The 20,885-nt window shown below is 47.6% G+C and overlaps 1 protein-coding gene and 1 long non-coding RNA gene across 4 annotated transcripts in view; one reads left to right on the top strand and one right to left on the bottom strand.

The window, feature by feature from the left end:
* The window catches only part of LOC129382286 (uncharacterized), a 32,815-nt gene extending 29,050 nt beyond the window's left edge, over window positions 1–3,765 (bottom strand). Inside the window, exon 1 of the long non-coding RNA XR_008610384.2 lies at window positions 2,247–3,765. This is a non-coding gene — a long non-coding RNA (uncharacterized lncRNA). The remainder of the gene's footprint in view (window positions 1–2,246) is intronic.
* A 6,169-nt stretch (window positions 3,766–9,934) lies between these two features.
* On the top strand, window positions 9,935–20,615 carry Sesn (Sestrin). Of its 3 annotated transcripts, none has more exons than XM_050170207.3 (7): window positions 9,935–10,304; window positions 13,623–13,784; window positions 14,252–14,440; window positions 14,826–15,011; window positions 15,565–15,920; window positions 17,186–17,411; window positions 18,115–20,615. In XM_050170207.3, the coding sequence occupies exons 1-7, from the start codon at window positions 10,227–10,229 to the stop codon at window positions 18,199–18,201; spliced, it is 1,284 nt and encodes a 427-aa protein (XP_050026164.1). In that variant the 5' UTR covers window positions 9,935–10,226; the 3' UTR covers window positions 18,202–20,615. The 3 variants fall into 3 exon arrangements, with proteins under 3 accessions (XP_050026164.1, XP_054922022.1, XP_054922021.1); XM_055066046.2 differs by lacking the exon at window positions 9,935–10,304 and adding an exon at window positions 12,323–13,145; XM_055066047.2 differs by lacking the exon at window positions 14,252–14,440.
* Window positions 20,616–20,885: the final 270 nt, after the last annotated feature.

Below are 20,885 nucleotides of genomic sequence, written 5' to 3'. Positions count from 1 at the left end.
ACGCGAATTTCCTAATTTCATCGCTCCACCTATAGTCTTCTGCCGTCCTCGACTGCGTTTCCCTTCTCTTGGTACCCATTCTGTAACCCTAATGGTCCAACGGTTATCTAACCGGCGCATTACGTGACCTGCCCAGCAGCTCCATTTTTTTCTCTTGATGTCAATTAGAATATCGTCCCTTAAATCAGCAGAGGTTTCCAGCTGGCAACTGCACGTGATGAAGTGATGACCGTAAGGGATCAGTAATGAGCAGGGGAGAGTAACGACGATAATCACAACCGTACACACTACTTTGCATTGCTGATTTAGCGCAGTTGTATACGAACTATAAGAGGTCGCTTCTAACGACATTCCAGCCTGTTCAGAGGTAGCGTTCATTGCTCTGCGAGATCTGTTGTTGCTACGGCGCGACAAAGGTTCTTTTTTTGTGTGTTCTTTCTTTATTCAAACGCTTCACTCAAACTGATACATGTTTTCCGCCCGTACTACGCACGCGATTCGTATTTAAGTCGCCCCGCATAATTAAACGAGGCGTGGGGCTCTACAGCCAGTTAGCTCTGGCTTCGAAAGCTATGGTTATGGAAATTATAAAAGGCACGAATTAAAAAAAAAAAACACGTAAAGGACAGAGTGCCGTTAGGTCTAGACTTCCAAGCCAAATTGACGTCGTCGTCGCCGGTATACACGTTCGAAGTGCGAGCGATTGCACCCGACACATTAGTGCGTCAATGCATTTACGTGCGTAAACCGTACGCTTACCGGCGCTACAGAAAAACACTTCACTTTTCTTGAAATTACTTTTGAACGACGGCACCTGAAGTGCCCAAATGTGAACTCTCCTTACAAGCACTTAACGCCTGGAGGATGGTATAGAAACCAGGCTCTCAGAAGCGCGGCATGTACAAAGAGGGTTGAAAGGGACAAGTCGATCAACAGCAGCGCTCACGTCAATGGTTATTATATTTTTTTCACTTAGTTCACGTGAAATCCGCGCCGACAGCAGCAGCTGTGCATAGCTCCGCAATGACGTCTGCGATACACTTGGAGCCAGTATTTTATTTCGCCCCTCAAAGCTGCGCTGTACGCATCCGAAGATGTTGAGCTAAACGGGGTTTCAGGAATGTTTAAAGATCCCCTGAGGCAGATGGCATAATTTTTGTCCTTAACGCTGGAGTATTCGAAAAGGCGGACATTACTAGAATGAGAAATCAAAACGCGCGTCCACACATTTAACAAAAAAAAAAAAGCACTCATTAACTGCCTAATTACTTAACGGCGCATATTGCAATCCACGAATTGTAGCCGGTAAGCTTGCAAGGATCTCAAGGATGACGCCAGCTTCGAGATATTATTTTCCAAAGTGTGGGTCGAAATACGTGGGCGTTCCAGTTACTTTACTGCTTTAATGCATAAAAGACCATATTGTTAAAAAAGTAAGTTGAACAGCAGTGCATCTATAAGGCGAGTTTGATGACGCATATCTCCAAATTGGTCATTCTGGAACTTCATTGCATTGGATACGTCTTTCAACATCACCCTCTACGATTCGCAAATTACAATATTTTTTTTTTTAATTCACATCTCAAATACCCTGGGGTGGGCATATCTATACGTCATATTTTCGATGAATGCCTTGAACGATGAATGACTGGAGTGGTGCACCGCTTCAGTAGGTAGGCGATTCCAGTCTTTCGCTGTTTTAAATACTGGAATCGTCTACCTGCAAAAGCACTATCTTTGCACGTCTCTATACCCTCTCGCTCCCTTCCCTATTCCTCCAGCGTAGGGTAGCCAACGAGACTCTTGACTGGTTAACACCCCTGCTTTCCTTTTATTCTCTCTCTCTCTCGCTGTTTGAACGAAGAAAGAGATCGAAATATGTGCAGTAAAGTAATTGAGAAGCTACTTAGAGATTTGTTTTAATTAACTGAGTATGTATTTCGATTTCTCGTGCAAGTAATGTCTGCCTCTCTGAGTAATGCAACTCAAGGAATAGAATTATGTTATTCGCAACAGGCGATAAAAAAAAAAAAAATCCGGGAAACTTAAATATATCATTATGACGCTTATATTATCATGACTGTGATCATGTACCGACCCGTGACGTCACCGATTATTGATAATGTGCTATAAAATCGTTGATCGCTAAAACAAAATTGTCATCGCAAGTAAGCAAACGAGGTTGAGTCTGCCAAATTTTGTGGACTCTGCCCGTACATGTGTCGTCGATGTGCGAGAATACTTACTGAAATCCACGACGTAAGACTAACGTCATCGATGCCAGCACTTCGAGCATGAAGTCCGAAAATTGACGGGTATGGCTTTCATTTCCTCGGCTAACAGTCAACGTTCTTTTCTTTTTCCCCTTTCTGGAAACGCAAGCGCGACGACCTTTAAAATAAAATCCACAAGTTCATACAAACAGACGGACTTTTTCTTTTACCGACCGTTTTACAGCAGCGTAACCTGGGCGAACGACCTGCTAGGTATGTCTGCTTTTGTGACACGGGAGATGGATCGAACTGTTATGCTTCGCAGCAACATTCATCTGGGATACAGCGCCACAATTCACACATTTCTATTCACTTTGCAAACACTCAACAGCCACGGCGTGCCATGACTCGTGTGCTACAACCTCCATGTTGTGTTAAATGTTGACATCGCTGGCCGTAATGCGAGACCATTCGGCGTGCCGAAGCTGTGACATTACCTGTGTGACCAACAGCATATGGGACTGAAACGTATTCTTCGTTGCTGTGCTGGTTGGTTTATGCTTCTTTTACGGCGTAATAGGACGCGACACAATGAGAAGACGGTAGGCAGGAAAGACGCTATTTCCTGTTCTGGTCTTACTTTACACTGTTTCGCGTCCTGCTGCACCGTGATGCGGGAATGCATTTTTTTTTTTTCCCAAGACACGAGCGCGCATATATCGGCACAACTCTGCGTGACACTTCGGAAGCCGCGAGTATGCAGCACACACCCAGGTCTTGAAGACAACCCACTAGAAAGAGATAGCTAGGGATCGTTCGGTTGACCGCTTGCCAACTTCCGCTATGCGCCCGCAATGCGCGCATCCTTTTTTTTTCTTTTTTTTTTTGAAATGAGCACTAAACAAACATTACACAAGTATGAGCTGTTAACTTAAAATATGTGTCATTTTAGCCTGTGTCATTTTTGCCGTGAAAATTCAAGCCCGAGTTTCGCGTTCCGCACCCAAACCGCGGACTCGATGGCGTCACAGATTTCACCGTATTGATTGTTACAGGGTTAACGTTCCGATGACATAGATGTTTTGAGCTGGGTCATAGTTCAAGGCTTCGGACTACGTGCAACCCAAAGCATGGTAGGCTCGCGTCCTCGTGTTCACTCTGTCCGGAAAACGGTGGGCAGGTCAGGAAGTTGAACCCAAAGCAAATCCGTGTATGTATGCATCACTCCCAAGCTGGTCTGAACCGCTCCATACTTGCCCTGCAAGCTCCCGTAGACACTAACGCGCCACTGTTAAAACTCGAATGATTTTCCCCGTTCGCCGTTTGATCTGCGCGTCTCGAAATTCCCCCGCTGCGGCGGACGCCAGCTACAGCACTCCCCGCAGACGGCGACAGCGGGAGCAGCAGTCTGCGACGCTTCGATTACAACGCGACGCGGGGGCTCGCCTTGCCAGCCCGGCTTCAGCTCGGATCGTCGGGTTGCCGTCTCCGGTATCTGCGGACGGCGCACTCGGGACGGAGCGGTCGAACAGGGGCGGGTGCAGAGGCGTGTTCCTGACGCAAGCAGTGCGCCCGCTGACGTCACGACCGCTCTTTCTCACTCTCTCTGCGTGCTTCCAGGGGGAGCGAGGTGGTTTTGGGGAGCGTTGAAGAGGCGAGACGAGATAGGGCGAGAGAACGGGAGGGTTTGAGGAGGAGAGTGAGCTCCTTGCCGTGCGCAGAGGTAGCGCTGGATGGGGTGGCTCTAGAGCGTTCTGGCGGAGAGGGCGCGATGCGGAAGAGATCAGGAAAGGAGGAAGTGGCGATAGGAGAGGGGTAGAACCCGCAGCGACGGGCTGGCGAGATATGTGCAGATATGTTGGCACAGAGGGCGCAATTAAATCTCGGAACGAAAAGAAGAAAATTACAAGAGAGAGAGAGAGAGAGACGTGTGAGGGCAGCGCGGCTAGAACAGAACCAGGAGCGGGTTAGAGCTCCGGCGGGAGGTTGTCGCCGCCGCGGCTTGAAACGATGCATCACACTTGCATCATGCTCGACTTATGTGTCGTCTGCGCTCGGGGGCTTACCCGCACGCAGCGCCATCTGTGCATGGGTGACGAAGGGAGATGCGGAGGAAGAAGGGAGTGTTTCGGAATTCCACTAATCCGAACTGACAGCGAGTTTTTTTGCCGGGGAGTTAATTCCAGCTCGCAAAGCGGTTGTAACGCGGAGAGGAAAAGTACCGACTGCTGTTGTGGCCCTACGTAAGTGCTAGCACACAATGAGGTCGTAGTGGTTTAAAACAGAATGGTTAACGCTGTGCAGTGCTGGTTCACAAGCCAGAACAACCGACTGTTCTACCGGGCCAACCGTATTCTCATTTCTTCGGGAGAAAGAAGAAATGACTGACAGTAACACTGATTATTCGAAATCGATCACATGTAGTAGAAGATCAGGGGGACGCGGTTTCATCCATATGGTTCGGTTTAACGCATAGCAACAAAGTGGGGAAAGAAAAAAAGATCGCAAGAATTACAATGCAAGAGGGGCAAAAAATAACGTGCGGTCTACGTCCGTGGTTTTCTGTAACGCTGAGCGCATTGCAATTCCAAGGCGCGAAGCAAAAGGAGTTGGCGCACAGCTGCAGCATGCACCAGCTGTCCGATGCGAAGTACTACTTCGACAGCCGCTATCGATACGTTGCACCGTAGCCGCTTCTCTACACGAGCAACGCAGAATGATGTAAAAAGGACGAGTAGTGCATTTGCGTTGGTTCGTGGTTAAGCCCCGTTCACTGCTGTCGCTTGCAGGGACCACCAAATCGTTTCAGCGCCTGCTCGCGATTTGTTTCTCACTATAATAGCGAAGCGAACCAGGATCAATCGCCCCATCGTCTGCGAATGCAAATTGCTCTCTTCATTGCCTAGCAGCTGTACGAGTACAAGAACACCGAGGCAAGCAGTGCGGCCTACACGATCAATTGTGTGCTGGAATGCGTGAACCGTTGTCATGGTAAACGAACAAACAAAAGCATAGTTTCTCCATAAGCGCGAAGCAATGAATGCGACAGCAATTTGTAAGAATATTACACGAAGCGTAAGACTCGTAGCTGTAGGGGCAGTATGAATTGAAGTAAACGTAAGCTGACTAAGTAAACGTAAGTAAAAACTAGCTGTTGTGCTAGGGGTCCTCTGTTTAAATCTTGCCATAAGATGCTCATTCATGTTTACTCATTAAAGCCAACATTTATCTTAGCGACTTTAGCACCACTTTTCCGTATCGGGTGCGCTTGAAACCTGTTTCCTTGGCGAATCATGAAGGTAACGCACAGCTGAGCCAATAAAATTGCATCATTTTTCAGGTTTTAGCTCTTTTAATGTTTCACACATTTAATATTTAAGTCTGAAAAGATTTAAGATAAAAGGCATGCGCTGTGTGTGTGTTTTCTTTCACGACATGTGTTTGTGGGCTGCGATTCCCAAAATTCTGAGGAATAATTTTGTAAAGAACGTATAAGACCTGGTATGAGCAACTTTACTGACAGAATGGTGCGGCAATGTAACCCGCATATGCCGCATGTCGCACAGCATGGTATGGCGTAAAGCATGCATATGCCTAAATGTATGCGGAACCTCACGGCGACGCCGCCGGCAGCAATTCGCTTGGCGTGTCCACATAATTGCTATCGCAATAAAAGTTGCGGCGCCATGGCAGTGTTAAGTGCCAACTCCGCGGAACCCAGGGAAAACACGGGGAAGGCGGGAGATGGAAATCCAAGACGATGAGCAAAACTAGAACAAGATATAAGCGGGAGACAACGTTTCGACAAGTGGACTTGTCCAAACGCTGGCTCCCGCTTATATTTTGTTCTAATTTTGGTCAACTCCGCGGAAAGTATTATAGTGGCGTATTTTCGGCCGGCGTCGCCAAGCGCCCTCCGTAATGATCTCGCTAAATGCACAAGAAAAGCGTTCTCGTTGCAACCCACATAAAAAAAAAAGTTTTCTGGTGGATTTTGATTAACGCCGACACCACAGGTCAGGCGACACCACTCCGAAAGTGTGTGGGAAACGCGCGTCATGTATAAATTGACGCCTCAAAGAGAAGGCTAAACCTAGAGCCGTACACAGAGCTCGAATAGACGTTAGTGCGTATGAGTAGTAGGGTACGGAAGAACGTCGTTGAATATTCTTACAAAGCCTGGCATTATGCCTCTCTTTCTCTACTTTTCTATTTTCGTCAATTCTTCTCGAAAGTGGCGTTTCCCGCCCCCCCCCCCCCCCGCCCACCTTTCTTTTTTTGTGTGTGCGCGCTGCGCATTATCTATATCGAAGCTCATCTCGAAAGAGATTGGGTGTGGCAAAGCGCACAGTGTGGCGACTGACCGCAACAATTGCTCCGAAAGGTCGCGGTTGTTCTTCTCCGCCGCACCCCAGCTTAAAAACAATGTATGTCAAAATGGGTTAGCACAGCTGTCGTCAATAGATAAATTCAGCGGGCGGTTATTTTTATCTTAGAAACGCAGTTAGGTAATTACGCCGACTCATGCAGGCAGAAGGTATACAGATAGCATAATAACCATACAGACCCAGTCATAAACGTCCACAATACTCGTCCAACGTTGCCGCAATATCACACAGTGCAGTCACAGCTTTGTTGACAGCATGCTCTTCATATGCGTCAACAATGCGACGAACTGCTTTTCTTGTTTTCCATCTTTTTTTAGACGCAGAGACCTTGCTCTCAGAGTAGCCAAGCTGTCGTTGATCACCATCGCGAGCCACTTCATTTTCAAAAGAGGTCGTTGTGCCGTGAGAACCATGTGACTATCCCGGGCAAGCAGGAAATACCGTACCCTGGCCGCAAAGAACAATGGCAGCGCAGGAGATAAACAAAAAATACTTCAACATGAAGGGATTATAGTTACGCTGCTGACGACTCGCTTCCGCGTGATAACGATTGCGTACCAAGTTTTTCCATCTCACTGGTGTTTCGCTACCAGGAACATGCAGTCTTCGCTTAGCACAATTCAGCATCCTTGTCTAATATATATAGTGACTGTATTTTTCAATAGGACAGACGTATTTAGAAAGATGAGAAGCACAACTTCGCGGGGATATCTTTGGTTTATTTACCCAATAGTTTGGGTGTGACCTAAACTGTTGGGTAAATAAACCAAATACGACCGCGAAGTTGCTCTTCTCAGATATATATATATATATATATATATATATATATATATATATATATATATATATATATATATATATATATAATCCGCAATGCATTGCTTTAGCAGTGCACAAGATTTCGAAGCCCGTGTTCCAGTCTAGTTAGTATCGCCAGAGATGACAACGTCTTTCGGACGAAGGCCGCCTAAATACGTCTGTTCGGGCAGCCGCCGAGAAGTTGACGCAATGGTCGACCGGGTGTGCCGGTGGTTTCTCGTACAACCGCGGGAGTCGGATCAAGCAAGCACCAGGCCAAACAAGCTCAGCGCCAGCGAGCCTGGGCGCGAGTTCGTACGGGGCTGTCGCCACTGGACCGTGTGCGCAGGCGCCAAACATGAAACGCTTTTCGTTCGCATTAAAAATGTAACCACGGCTCACCATCGGGGAGGGTACGTGGCGAAAAAAAAAAAAAAGGCCGGAGGCAAGGAGAGCGGCGCGCGGCATTAGTTAAAGCCCGGCGAGCCGTCTCTTCTTGCCCGCCTGTAGCGGGGCGAAAACAGCGAAGGTGACCGGGCGCCGATCGCTGGTCACGTAGTGCGCCCGCACCCCCTCTCCCCCGACGTCTTCCTTCGGCTCCGATCCGGGAGCCGCGCGCTTCGAGTGAGCCGCAGCCAGCCCCGCACCGCCATCCCCTCTCCCCAATGTAAAAAGAAAGAGCGGCGGCACCGGGCCGGGCGAAAGCACGCGCACATCGGCCGCTACGTCAGGGGAGCCCTTTGTTCCGTGTGGAGCGGCCACCCGGCCACCTCTGGCTGCGCCACCACGGATGGTTTAGTTCGAATTCGACCGGAGCATCCACTTCCCAAGTCCGTATCACGTTAGAGAAAACGTAGTCGTCCATCCCCCGATTTCGGCTTGTACTGAGAATAAAAACATTTAATAGGCGCGAGCCCAGTGCGACATGTCGGCAGACGGCGTCGAAAATATCAAGGTTGAAATATATTAAGGTAAATATCGTTTAAGCGCTAACACAGTGTTCTCTTGTACGTGTGACATACGTCGCACTACGCGAGTGCAGAATGGGTTTATTTGCTTCACGACAGTCCGCAGGTCACCGGATGCCCGAAACGATAGCTTCTTGTCTGCAGCAATGAAGTCGATGAAGCTTTGTTGCTCGAGATGATGCGAGGTTGCAGTCGCGAAGAGTGGGACTACTGGCACAGCTCGCGTCGGTTGCTATTAACGAGCCGGTGAGTCGAGAAACTTGAGCGCCAGGCCAGCTTGTAGGAGTCTGGTTTGCCTCTCTAAGGATGCCTGCATTTCGGCAGCGGTTTATGTCGGTTGCAAACGCTTGCAAGAAAAACGTGAATTTCAATTATATTCAAAGCCGTATATTCTGCGAAGTTTCAACAATGCAGTACCCGTGGTTGGGACCGTTGAAAAGCCCCGTTTCCGACGGCGTAACGGTTTACTGGAACAAAGCTCCTAGAAATATTCCAAGTAACAAAAGTGTACCAGAGACCTAGCTGTCAAAACCACGCGTCATCACTGAGGAGGGGACTCCTTTCGGATTAAACTTTCCACGTAGCAGGAAGCAACATGGGACTGTTTTCCGATGTGCAGAGGGAAGAGAGGAAAAAAACGCAGCATTTGGAGCGCTACAAATCTTCACTGTAATCTAGAGAGACGGTGCTCGCGGGCCTTCACTTCTAGCCAACGAATAAAGAAACCCCGCAAAGGATAAGGGCGAGAAGGGGCGCCTCAGAGACGGCAAGCAAGGACACAAGCCAGATTACGCTGTCAGCTGCCTCAGCAAAGAGCGCGGCGGAGTCCGGTAATCCCGAGGTTGGGAGGCCTGGCCGCGAGCAGGTCGGGCTACGATCTCCACGCACTACTTGCGTGGAGAACGACCCGCTTTGCACACCTGTGCGGAAGCGACTGAGGCCAAGACAACCAAGACACCGCAAGGCTGTTTTTCGCAGCCAGTGCGACCGCAGCGCCGCCGCTACCAGCTGGAATTTTCCGTTGCCTGATGCGAGAGCGGCGAGCTGTGGTAAAGGGAGTGGCGATAACACGTTTAGAACAAAGGGCGAGGCGCTTCGTGCAGAAAGTGTCAACAAGACCTGCAAGAAAGAACTCTCCTAAATAATTTCAATCCTAGAGCATGAACCTTCGAGTAATGCCGCATTAAACAACTTGCGTCATAACCTGCATTTGTCGCTTCGAAAGCCGAGAAAACACTCGGATGGAGTCCAATAATTGCAGCATCATTCCCACTCAAAAGACAAAGCATTGTGATGCTTCTTGCGGTCACCAATGAAAGCAAATCGAGTGCTTTATTGCATTCGCACAGACGGTGCACTATCCGGCAAGTCATAGCACTCACTTTCCGCTTTCTGCCGCTCCGTTAAAAATGAGGACGTAGCACAATGCGCTCTTCCAACGCGTCGCCATAGCGACGAAGGCCAGGGGGCGCCAGAATCGCGGCTTTTTCTCTCACCTAGTGGCCGCCCATTGGTCGGCTGGGCATCTCCTGATTTTCAGCTGTTTACTAGTCCAGCTGATAGGGCCGTTCGTTCATTATTGAGAATGACAGCCTAGGTGGTAGCTCGTATGCGTGTGTGAGTGCGTGCTGTCGTGCGTCTCGGCTTCAGCATCTCCGTAGGATTTCCAAGGGGGACGCTCTTAGGATGACGGACGCATGATCTCGCAGCGACAGACTTTGACGGTGCATGTGTGAGTGCGTGCGTGGTGACACAGGGTATACTGCGGCGTCGTTCTCCATCGTTCTAGTCGTGCGGTTGCGTCAAGGGAACACCCTCCGTAGGATCACAAGCGCTTTGCGTGGATCTTTTGGGGGCTCATGATTCTGCCCTGCCGCAACAACAGTCCACTGCACGATAATTCAAATCATACCATGGGCCAAATGGGAATAAGAAACGTGAGTACCGTTTTCGCTCGGCCGCTTTTTTGTGGTGGGGACGCGACTCGCCGGCTGGCGAGGCCGGGAAGGAGGCCAAGCCGGCCGGCTTCTTTGTCTCTGTCGGCTGCACCAAGCATCCGCCAGAGCCGGTTTTGTGTACGTAACGAAACGCACATCGGACTTCACTAATATGTAGTTTGCACCGGCAGATCTGATGAGCTGTCGAGTACTTTCTCGCGTGCTTTTTGGAAAATCGTCTGCTTCTGACTCCATTGTCTCGCGTTGGGGGGTGTGCCGTTCCGTGCTTTGTTGCCGGGCGGCTTCCGCATCAAGGCGATCCTCTCCTGTGTGGTTTCGCAGCAGCTTTACTGCTAATCTATGCTTCTACGAGCTCGAAATCGGCATTCTCGGCTTTTTTATCCCCCCCTGCCCCGGTATGGCGTCTAGTTTCCGTCATCGCAAAGCGTTAGCCGGCATCGCTCGTCGCTCCCGGCCGGCTGCTACGAGGGGCGAATGCTATTGGGCACATTGCCCGCTCGCCGGGCCGTCGAGAAGGGTATTGTTACGATTGGAGCGCGCCGCTGAGGTTGCTGCCGTTCGGCGCTCGCGATACTCGGCCCGAGGGATCGAACCGAGCAAGCCCCTACATGCTTCGGGCATTTTCTTCGACCGGTTCGGAGGATGCACTTGTCCGTGCGGCTGACGAAACTCTGCGGAGAGGTTGCCAGCCAGCCAAGCTACGCCGCCGCGATGTTTTGTAGCTCAATTCTCCGGATGGTTTTCTCGCGCGACCCAACGAGCAGACTTTTTAGCGGTGCTTGAACTAAAAAAAAAAATTACAAGGGAAAAGGACTCGCTGACATGCAACACGGATAAGTTGCTGCTTTTGTTCCGGCTCTTGTGCTCGGTCCACGACCGAGACTCGGAGGATTTTTTTTTTCTCTCCATCGCCGGACAAAATCTTTTCGGTCCGAACGACAGAGGTGGCCCGGGCCGGCGGTAGTGCCGGATTCTCGCTTTTATCGTTATATCGCCCCCGAGATCCCCCCCCCCCCCCTTTTTTTTTTCTTTCGCCGGCTCTCCTGTGTGCCGCCACTATTGTACCGGCGCCGGCCTTTTGAATTCAGGTTTCTCTCGCTAGCCTTTGCGTGGCGCCAGCCATAGCAACAGCGGCTGCCGACTCGCCATTGGTCGCTGTGGCGGCGCGCCTGTCGCGGGTGCCGTTGCGCCGCATTACGCCGGGCCGCGGATGGGACGGTTCGCATATTTTTTTGGGTGGATGCTTGCTGCTCCATCTCGAGTGCTCGCTCACACATTCTAATAAGCTTTCATTTCGTCCCCCCTCCTCCCTCTCTCTCCTTTCGTTTATTTTCAAGAGTTAATGTAGGTTCCGTGTTTGCAGACGGTCGGCGTTTTTAACGCAGTGCATCGGAAATACACGCTCGATAGCTGCTGCATCCGTTAATCTTTTGGCAGGAACGCACCTTTTTGTTCGTTTTCCGTCATGTGTCATGCCGCGCGGAAAGGCGTTTCGCATGACGAAGTCGACCGGCATTTCTCTGTGTCTACGGATGCTCTAGCTGCGGACGGTCGTTGCCTTGCGTTTGAAGCGGCGTGTCTTGACATGCACTATCAGGATTGTCGGCTGCTCTGAATAAACCTTCCTACATTCGGAACGCCACTTTCTTATTTCTAGGCGCTCATTATTGTTCTGCTATGCAAGGTTTGCGCTTTGGCCGTACTTGCTTGCGATCGGTGCAACAGCTTAAACTTTTCGTTCGATCGCCAGTCGCGCATTTTCCCCATAGCTTAGTTTACGCACCTCGCGCTGTTGTGCCGTTGCCTGCTGTGAAGCAGCTCTAAAGGTCTCTCGAATATGTAAACCTACCCTTTTTGCTCGGTTTATCTAAACTACCGACAATGGCATTGTCTTTTATATCAGAATTATCCGTTTCACAGAGACAACGATGCCGTTGCCTGAAAATTCTACGTGTAAGCACAGTTACGCATGCTCTTATAGAAAGCTTCAGCTGGAGCCGAATTGCCAGAAAATCGCATTAGTGCCTCTTTTAAACGAATAATTCCGGTATACAAAGCAATTTCCGACTGCCAGTAGTTAGACATATATTTTAGATGGTGTAATAGTAATCGAGATTAAACTATACCGACTCGCGCGTCGGTTTTCATGTACCCAAGTAACTGGTGTGCCGAATACTTCTACGAGGGCATCTGAATATGCTAGTTCAATGCGTCTTTCTTCCAAAGGTTCAATGTTCGTTCCTTTTCTTTTCTTTTTTTTCCATTCCATTTTTTTTTACGTACCGGAAGTGTCAACGCGTTCAATAAACATCGCTTATTGGTCCCTTATTATTTTAATTGTGCGGTTTTGCCGTAGCTCTCGCAATACAGCTGTGCCAATTGCGCTTGCGGATTTCGTCAGCAAATCGAAAAATCGCCCGGCTCATGACCCGAAAGATTAATTGATGTAACAGCTAGACTTTCCCTAAGATGTTCCAGCGTAAGTGCAGCGAAATGTCTCCGTGTATTACCGTCCGCTTCAACGCTAGGGGGAAAAAAAAGCGACCAGTGAATCATGATACAAAGCTTTGTATCAGCGTTATCTCACGCGGGCGCTGGTGGAAGCGATTCCGGCCGTGATGTCAGCTTTACCTCAATTTTGTGCTGAACAGAGCAGGATAATGCTATCATCGATGTGTCCGGCTTTATTGGCGTCAGCTCTTGAACCTTCGTTCAGTTGTTCACTGGTCCTCTTTAACGTGGGCACAATAAACTAGAACCAGAAAGCAGGAGAGTTTCAAGGTTCGCCGAGATGCACCGTACAGTCGTTATTAAACTGTTGTAAGTGCAGATTACTTGTTGTACTAGATCTTGTCACTCTACCCGAGACCATTTAGTCGATTGATGATCACCGGCTACGTTCGACAGGGCGTCTTTATCGCACAGCCGCCTTGCGGTCGTCGCTATGTCGTCGCCAAAACGCCTTCGTCATTCCATCACCCTCATCTGTGAGGTCCACATGTTTGAGCGCCACAACTTTATGTTGAGCTAGTCACTTTTCATGTTAAAATGTGTCCACATTGGTCATTTGCAAATGGTCGATAAATAAGAACGGCTTAGCTTAGATTCCCCCACAGCTCGTGGGATCTACAGATATCTTATTTATTCCATTTTTTTATTTCACTTATAAGAATACTTTGCGACCAATCCGAATTTCGGGTAGCGACCCATATTTAAACGGATACCAGCTATGAATTGGACAAGATTCTGTAACATCAGTGCCTAACTGCGTGTATTTTTTTTTTTTTTTTCTTGCAGACTCAAGTGCTGTTTATCGATGCGCTTTGCCAAAGCAGCCACCTGGACCTACTCATGGGCTACCACTCGGCCTACCAGGGTCCATTTCTCAAGACACAAAACTTCATCCTGAAGAGCGATGGGCCACTCCCATACGACCAAAGACATTACATCGCAATCATGGTAGGCACTGACCCTGTCCCTAGTGTTGCGTGCTCTGCTGTAGTGCATCAGACGGCAGATCTAGAAAGGTGGGCAAGGGTTTCAGCCAGAAGCATATCTATCTGGCTTACTGCACAGCAACAGCAAGGGGAAGGCAATGGAAATGAAAAAATAGGCATGAACTAGGATAGAAAGACAGGCTAATTGGCAGGCACAGCTAATGACCACAATGTTCAACGATGAACGAAACCTTATATGTCCAGACTCTATAATAGACTCGAGTATTGCAAGCACTGTTTGGCTTTTTCTGTCCCTTGGCCATCTTTTTCGAGCAGTGGTCATAATTAGGGCATTGCATGCACACTGTCGGGAAAGTGCACTTGCCTGTAGGCTCAGTAGTGGACATGTTTTCGCTTCTTGATGCTCGGCTATTATGGCTAGCCACTGTTGCTTCACTGATGACAAAATACTTTTCATCCGTGTTGCAGGCAGCAGCAAGGCACAACTGCAGCTACCTGGTGAACATGCAGCGGGAAGCATTCCTGTCCCCGGACGTTGCAGGGGACAAATCGTGGCTCCAGGGCTTGCATTGCATTCCGAAGAAGTTGAGGGACCTAGACGAGATCAACAAGATTCTTGCTCACCGCCCTTGGTTGATAACAAAGGAGCACATAGAGGTAGGCACTGACTGATGTCATATGCACACTGGCTGTGGTGTGTTTATTTCTCTAATTCATCGTACCTCACATCTCCACGTGTGCTGTCCTAGTTAGAGACCAGAGAAATATTTCTAGCAAAAATATCTGAGGGACATGCCCGAAATCGCATAAGACAGGTGGTAAAATAAAACTTGGAACTAATAAGTCGGATATGGAATGAGTTCATGATTTTAACGTAATTTTCACTCCATAGCTTCCTGCCTTTTTAAAGCACTCTTTGCTCTTGGGGTTGCCCCTGCACTCAGATTCGATCATGCCGCATACACGGTGGTGTTCATGGCACTAAAGATTTCAAGATTTGTATTTGTGCTTCATGGTGTTTGCTTTCTTTGTCCCTTTGCAGAAATTAACCAAAGGAAAGAACAACTGGTCCTTATCGGAGGTAGTGCAAGCCATTGTGATCCTTGCCCACTTCCATGCGCTGTCCAGTTTCGTGTTTGGTTGTGGCATCAACGCTGACATGGAGGAGGAAACAAATGGAACAGTTGTCTACAGTGCCAATGGCGACTCGGGGGTGCCAATTATGAAGGTGCGTACTCGTGCTGTAAAATTGGTGTTGTGCATAAGAAGTAATGGTGTCTTCTGTGAAAGAAATGAATGTGACGTAGTTATTGAGCACTACGTGCTGCAGTGGTAATGGCTTTTCCTGCTTCTGAGCATAAGGTTGCCTGTTCGATTCCTGGCCACAGTAGCCACATTCTGGTAGGGCCAGAATATAGACTCTTTTCTACCTAAAGTTAGTTGCACAATAAATAACCCAATGTATGATTAACCTCGACCAGCCCAGATGTTGCTTTTCAATGTGAAGCCCCAGTAACTGACCAGTAACTCCTTAAGCACTGCTCACTATTGTCATGGTTCTAGGAGCATTAATCAATGCTTCTGTGCTCAGATGTGCTGCTGCGCTGAAAACCTTGTTCCTTCGTAAGCTGCTATAAGCAAATTCAAGCATGATAAAATGGTTCGAAGAAACAGTTCCAACTGGCATAGAGAACTCTGGCAGATGGGACAAATCTTGAATAGCCTGCACTGCTTAACAAAATGAATGTGACCTGAGTGCGACATTTTCTTTCCTCGTGCAGAATGGGCAGACCACTGTAGAAACCATCATGCAGAAGATGAAGAACATCTCTGAACAACGCTCCAACGAGCCAACATTAGAGGAGCGGGCGCGCTGCTTCCATACGGAATGCAATGGAGGTGAACTCCCAGCAGCCCGACGCAGTGTCCCCAGGAACGACTTGTCTCACTTCGTGACGGACGCAGACTTTGGCTACCAGGACTTCGCCCGACGGGAGGTCTCTGAAATCCCAACATTCCGGATACAGGACTACTCCTGGGAGGATCACGGCTACTCCTTGGTCAACCGGCTATACAACGACGTGGGAGAGCTCCTCAACGAGAAGTTCAAAGTGGCCTACAACCTCACATACTACACGTAAGTAGCTAACGCTTATGACTGTACCACACCATACTGAAGTTGCACAGAGCCAATAAAAGCAAGTGTCCTTGGTTTCAGGGAATTAAATGTAAAAAAGCCAGTGTACCGTGCATTGGGGACACGTTAAGAGAACTGCAGATGGTCAAAATTAATCCAGGGTCCCTCGCAATGGTATGCCTCATAATCGGATCGTGGTTTTGGCACATACGTAAAACCCCAGAATTTAGTTTTCCTTGCATAAGCACGAAGATTTACAGATGTTTGTGCTCTGATGGCAGCGCACTTGACCTTTCCTTGATAAGGAATTGAAATGATCAATTTTTCAGTATTGAGGCACTTGCAGCAAGTCAAGCCTGCCCAGTCATTGTCTGCCACATTAAGTCGACTGAGATCAACATAAATCAATTTTCGGAATACATGATGCTATAAACACTACAATCATGAGCCGCTCCTCTTTTTTGGGGAATCGACACTGTAGTGATGTTATGCATACAATGGGGTTGCCTAATTTTCTTATGCAGGTGTTTTGGCTCATCAGTTCTGCACGCACCCATTCTATTCCCGACAAAAGCACTGCTCGACATGGGTGCTAGAAAAAGAAAGGCCACTTCTAGTGCAACAAACCTATGCCTTAAATGGTGGAATTCGAAAGCACTAGAGCTGTTGCTCGGCAATGTCTGAACTATGTTTTCATTTTATCAGCTAGGCATGCTCACTCGTGAAATTTTTGCAACCAGTAATCCTGCAACTTGCCTTGTGTATTATGTCAGGACTATTCGAACGATTGCAAAAACAATTAAATTCTCAGGTCGATTTTGATACAAGCTAGATAGAAAAACAATCGGTCAAGAAAAACAATCCAGTGTCTGGATTTACGGAGGTACGAATGCTTGCACTACATTAACGGGACCACCAAATAGGTGGAATAGTACCTAGCATGCCGAGCTGGTTCCAGCAGTTTTCGTCTCTTAAGGTCTTGGGATGGGACAGGGGATGAAAACCTGCAAATTGCATTTTCATTAAATTTGAGACTGTTGGGACAGGTGCGAAGGCTAATTTTAACTGGAAGTGCACCACCAGCTTGTTGCATACATTAGCCTACATAACTATACTTGTGCCTATCTGCATGCTCAAGTGTAATTTTCAAGGAACGAGTCCATTGCACAGCTGTTGTCTCTGTTAATGGAACATGGCGGATTGCCCAAAAATGGCTGCAATTCATGTTAATGATCGTGCTCCTTGCTTTTTTTTCGTGTATGCAGAATGGGGAGCAGAACAAATGTGGACACATCCATGTTCCGAAGGGCAGTCTGGAACTACATTCAGTGCATCTACGGCATCAGGCATGATGACTACGATTACCGGGAGGTTAATGAACTCTTGGACCGGGACCTGAAAGAGTACATCAAGGCTGTGTGCTGCTACCCAGATCGCATGACCAAAGAGGACTATGACAATGTCATGAGAGAGTTCAAGTACTCTGAGAAGGTAAGCGTGCATTTCGGCTTTTATCGTTTGACAAGTACTGTTCACGCAGGACACGGGTACTTGCTACAGCAAGGCTTAATTGCGAAAGGAACACGTAATCTTAATTCGGAAATAAGTGTGAGACCGCCTACGTAGTTCTTGCACTGCGAAATATGGCTTATGGCGCATTGTTTGCAATGCAAATATTCTTTTGAAGGCATTTCCTTTCATATTGGTCCGCCTTGTGGTTCAACTTGCAGAACTCTCCAATAAGCATATAGCGGCATGCGAAACTGCTCAAAAACTGCCATTGCAGTGTCTAGCACCAGCCGATGGTGATGCTGATAAAGCTGGCACAACTTCTTCTGGGAGCACTTTGCTGGCTGTTTCAAGTGCACCTATTCAATTAACTACAATGCACCATTAGCTTTAGCAAACAACACTTAAGACTTGCGTACTACTGGGCACATACAGTCGACCAAAAAAGTTTTTGGATTGTGAGATCTGAGAAACAAATATTTGCCACTGCTATGCAGTTTAGTTCTTGCAGCAGTTAAGAGCATTTGGTTCCTAGTTCAGTTTTATTGCTTGATTGGCCAATAGAGGCTTCCATATGGCTTTATTAAGTAGCAGTGTGCAATTGACTTGTGGATGTGTACAAATTTCTGTAATCCTCTGGTGTACCCGTACTTAGAATAGCTTTATTTTTTTTCTTCACTCCCAGGTGCACGTAACAATCATGATTCTGGAGGCACGCATGCAAGCCGAACTTCTCTATGCACTGCGGGCACTCATGAGGTACATGACGTGACTCGTCCAGCGAGCGGCCAAAATGGGACTCCCGTTACTATCTCTTCGTGCGTGTGCCCTCTCTTAAGGCAACGTGCACTCCAACACCTCCCCACCTTGATGCGAGGCGGCCGGACCCCTCCAACATGGGGAAGAAGACTCGCCGTTCTGCGACATCTGCTGCTGTCGTCTCCTAGGGAACTTTTAGAATTGAGACCCACCGTTTCTTCAATCCTCCTCTGCTGCTGTTATACGACTGGTGGTGTGTTGTCGTCAGAATGAACCAATGTGCACCCCCACTCCCCCCCTCCCTTCATATGTTCATGTACTGTACATTCTACTTTTTGTTTGTTTTCTGTGCATACTCTCGAACCCTCCTGAGGACTCTTTTTCCCAACACATACACATTTTCTTGTGGTTTGTTTTTATCATTTCTCTGCAAAATGTGAGCACTGCTTGTCTTGTTACATGCAGTGTGTGCAGGTCATTTCCTAATTTATTTGTTCTTTCAAATGTGGGTAGGGGCGGGGTTTGTGGAAGTTCAAAGCTAAAAGGGTGGTTAAATACTCCTCCTGTTGTGTTGCTTTTCTTCTTACCGTAAGATTTTTTTTCTTGTGCATTACTGAAAGTGCTGTTTTTAGTTTCCTTGTGTTAGGTATGTAGGTTCTTCTGATTTACCATTACATACTTGCTAAGAACACACCTCTCTGTGAAGAAGGCTGTTTTCTTTTTTATTTCAAGCGTTTCTTGAGTTAGTTTTAATGTTTCCAGAAAATGCATCCACGTTTCTTTTATGCGTTTATTACTTTTGTTTAGCAGGTTCCTTGCTAAAGGAAATATTCTGGAAGACTAGGAATGGTGTGGGTTGTTCCACAGTAATTTTTTTTACTTCCCCATGTCTAAGAAACGTGCTGTAGTTCGTCATTTCAGCGAAGTGGCGATAGGCCAAATTTGTGTACCTTACTTGGAAGCATGGAACCACGTTTGCTGCCTCCATTCCTTTAACATAAATTTTTTTTTTTAGTGTGTGCAAGTTTTGGCGGCATGCAAATGCAGCGGAAATCGGATCATGGTGGAGTTCTGAGCCAGGTTTATTTTCATTCTTAAATGGCATTTGGCTAACCTCAAACAAGGCTTTGTTCATGCTGAACTTAAAACAGTGTTTGGTAATGAATGCCTGCTTTAAAGTGTGAAAACAAGTTGCAGCTATGAATGGGCACAGACAGTGTTCTGTTCACGCATCTGGTGGTAGCTTTTCTTCAACATTTCTGAAGCATTCGTAGCTCTTGCTTCTTGCAGCCCAAAATTTCCCATCTCTTTTTTTTTTCTGGTGACAGAACTCTTCCTGTCAGATCTTCCGCAGTCACTGGTTTCGCTGCGTTGGCAGTACGATGCCCATGCATGGCACTGGATACTTTTCAGGGCAGTTGGGAGGAGGACTTAAAAAAAAAAAATCTTTGCCTTTGACTCTCGTGTTGCCTTTCTGTTTTTGTCAGCATGGAGATTTGTGTGGCTTGCATGTGCAAAGCTAGCAAACTCCCAATAAGCTACATGCTTTCACGACTACTTAGCTTTAACTATGGTTTTTCTCAATGTGTGTAAAAAAATTGGTGTGCTAATTGAGGAGTCCCACCGCAATCTAGGTAATATGCAATTCTGTCCGTGACGCTACCCGTTGTCTTAGAAGCTGGTGCAGTGTGTAGTAGGAACTTTGTCAGGATGTTGTTTACCGTAGCCTCGCACTCCAACAATGTTTACATAAGCTGCCTGCCGGCAGTGACTGCCTTCATGCTTGCTTCAACAATGTCTCCTTGTTATGGGCGCTTCTCTACCAGAAGCCTAAGTGAGCCTTAGCCTTGTTCCACTTCTGTTGTACGTCGAACCAGGTGACATGCAATTAGTGAAATTGGTTGTAAGCCTGAATGGCCCTGCTCTAAGCAGGGCTTGCCTGATTGGTTTCAGAAGCTCAGCTGAGCACCCTGATGTTAGAGTACTGACACTTTCAGCTGTGGGACCTTCTATGCCTGTTGCATTCCTTCTGTTGTCTAAAAGCAAGCTTGCAATCTGCAACTGTGCAAATGCCCCTCCTTTATTTTTTTCTTCAGACTGCTGTGCTCATGCTGTGATATGATTGCAAAATACTTCCTCCCACCTCACATGAAAGGTACATGGATGCGGATGCCCAGTACAGTCCTTAATTTAACCAGCTTTTTTTTGTCTAGTCCCGACTGTGATCTCCACTTTTGACGACCGCTGCTGCGCGTGCGGGCATCTTATCAAGAGATGATGAAGCTGTCTGAAAAGTTTGTATATTTTGTTAGCAATTAAATGGTCGCCCTCTGCGCCATCTCAGAGATCTGGAGCTCCTTTTTTATTGTGTGCAGATCGATGAACACGGTTTTTATAGGTGACAATAAATTGCGTTTACAAGCCTACTGCAGAGGTGCCCTTGCTCTCATTGTCCTTTTTTTTTGCACTGCGCGTTTCTACCACCCTATGTGCAACATGCAAAAAAAAGCACAATCTTTTTCAGGTGCTTTGACACTGCAGACCCCTGAAACCATCTGGTACTAAGAAGGCACAGCAATGTCACACATATTCTGTGCACGTAGTGAAAGCGTCAAGTTCGAGGCACATGGTTCGTTAAAAGGCTTAAAGGGGCCATGACACAGTCGTACAACTATTCTCAGTTTATCACTGAAACTG

Source organism: Dermacentor andersoni, chromosome 6 (assembly GCF_023375885.2).
Source record: "Dermacentor andersoni chromosome 6, qqDerAnde1_hic_scaffold, whole genome shotgun sequence".
NCBI lineage: Eukaryota > Metazoa > Arthropoda > Arachnida > Ixodida > Ixodidae > Dermacentor > Dermacentor andersoni.
The sequence above is the reverse complement of the archived record's forward strand: the minus strand, read 5'-3'. Positions and strand labels throughout refer to the sequence as shown.

Coding starts and splice junctions, on each gene's coding strand:
- Sesn (XM_050170207.3), top strand. CDS start 10,227: ATGATTCTGCCCTGCCGCAACAACAGTCCACTGCACGATAATTCAAAT. Junction 10,305..13,622: donor GCCAAATGGGAATAAGAAAC/GTGAGTACCGTT, acceptor TTTTTCTTGCAG/ACTCAAGTGCTGTTTATCGA. Junction 17,412..18,114: donor AGTTCAAGTACTCTGAGAAG/GTAAGCGTGCAT, acceptor CTTCACTCCCAG/GTGCACGTAACAATCATGAT.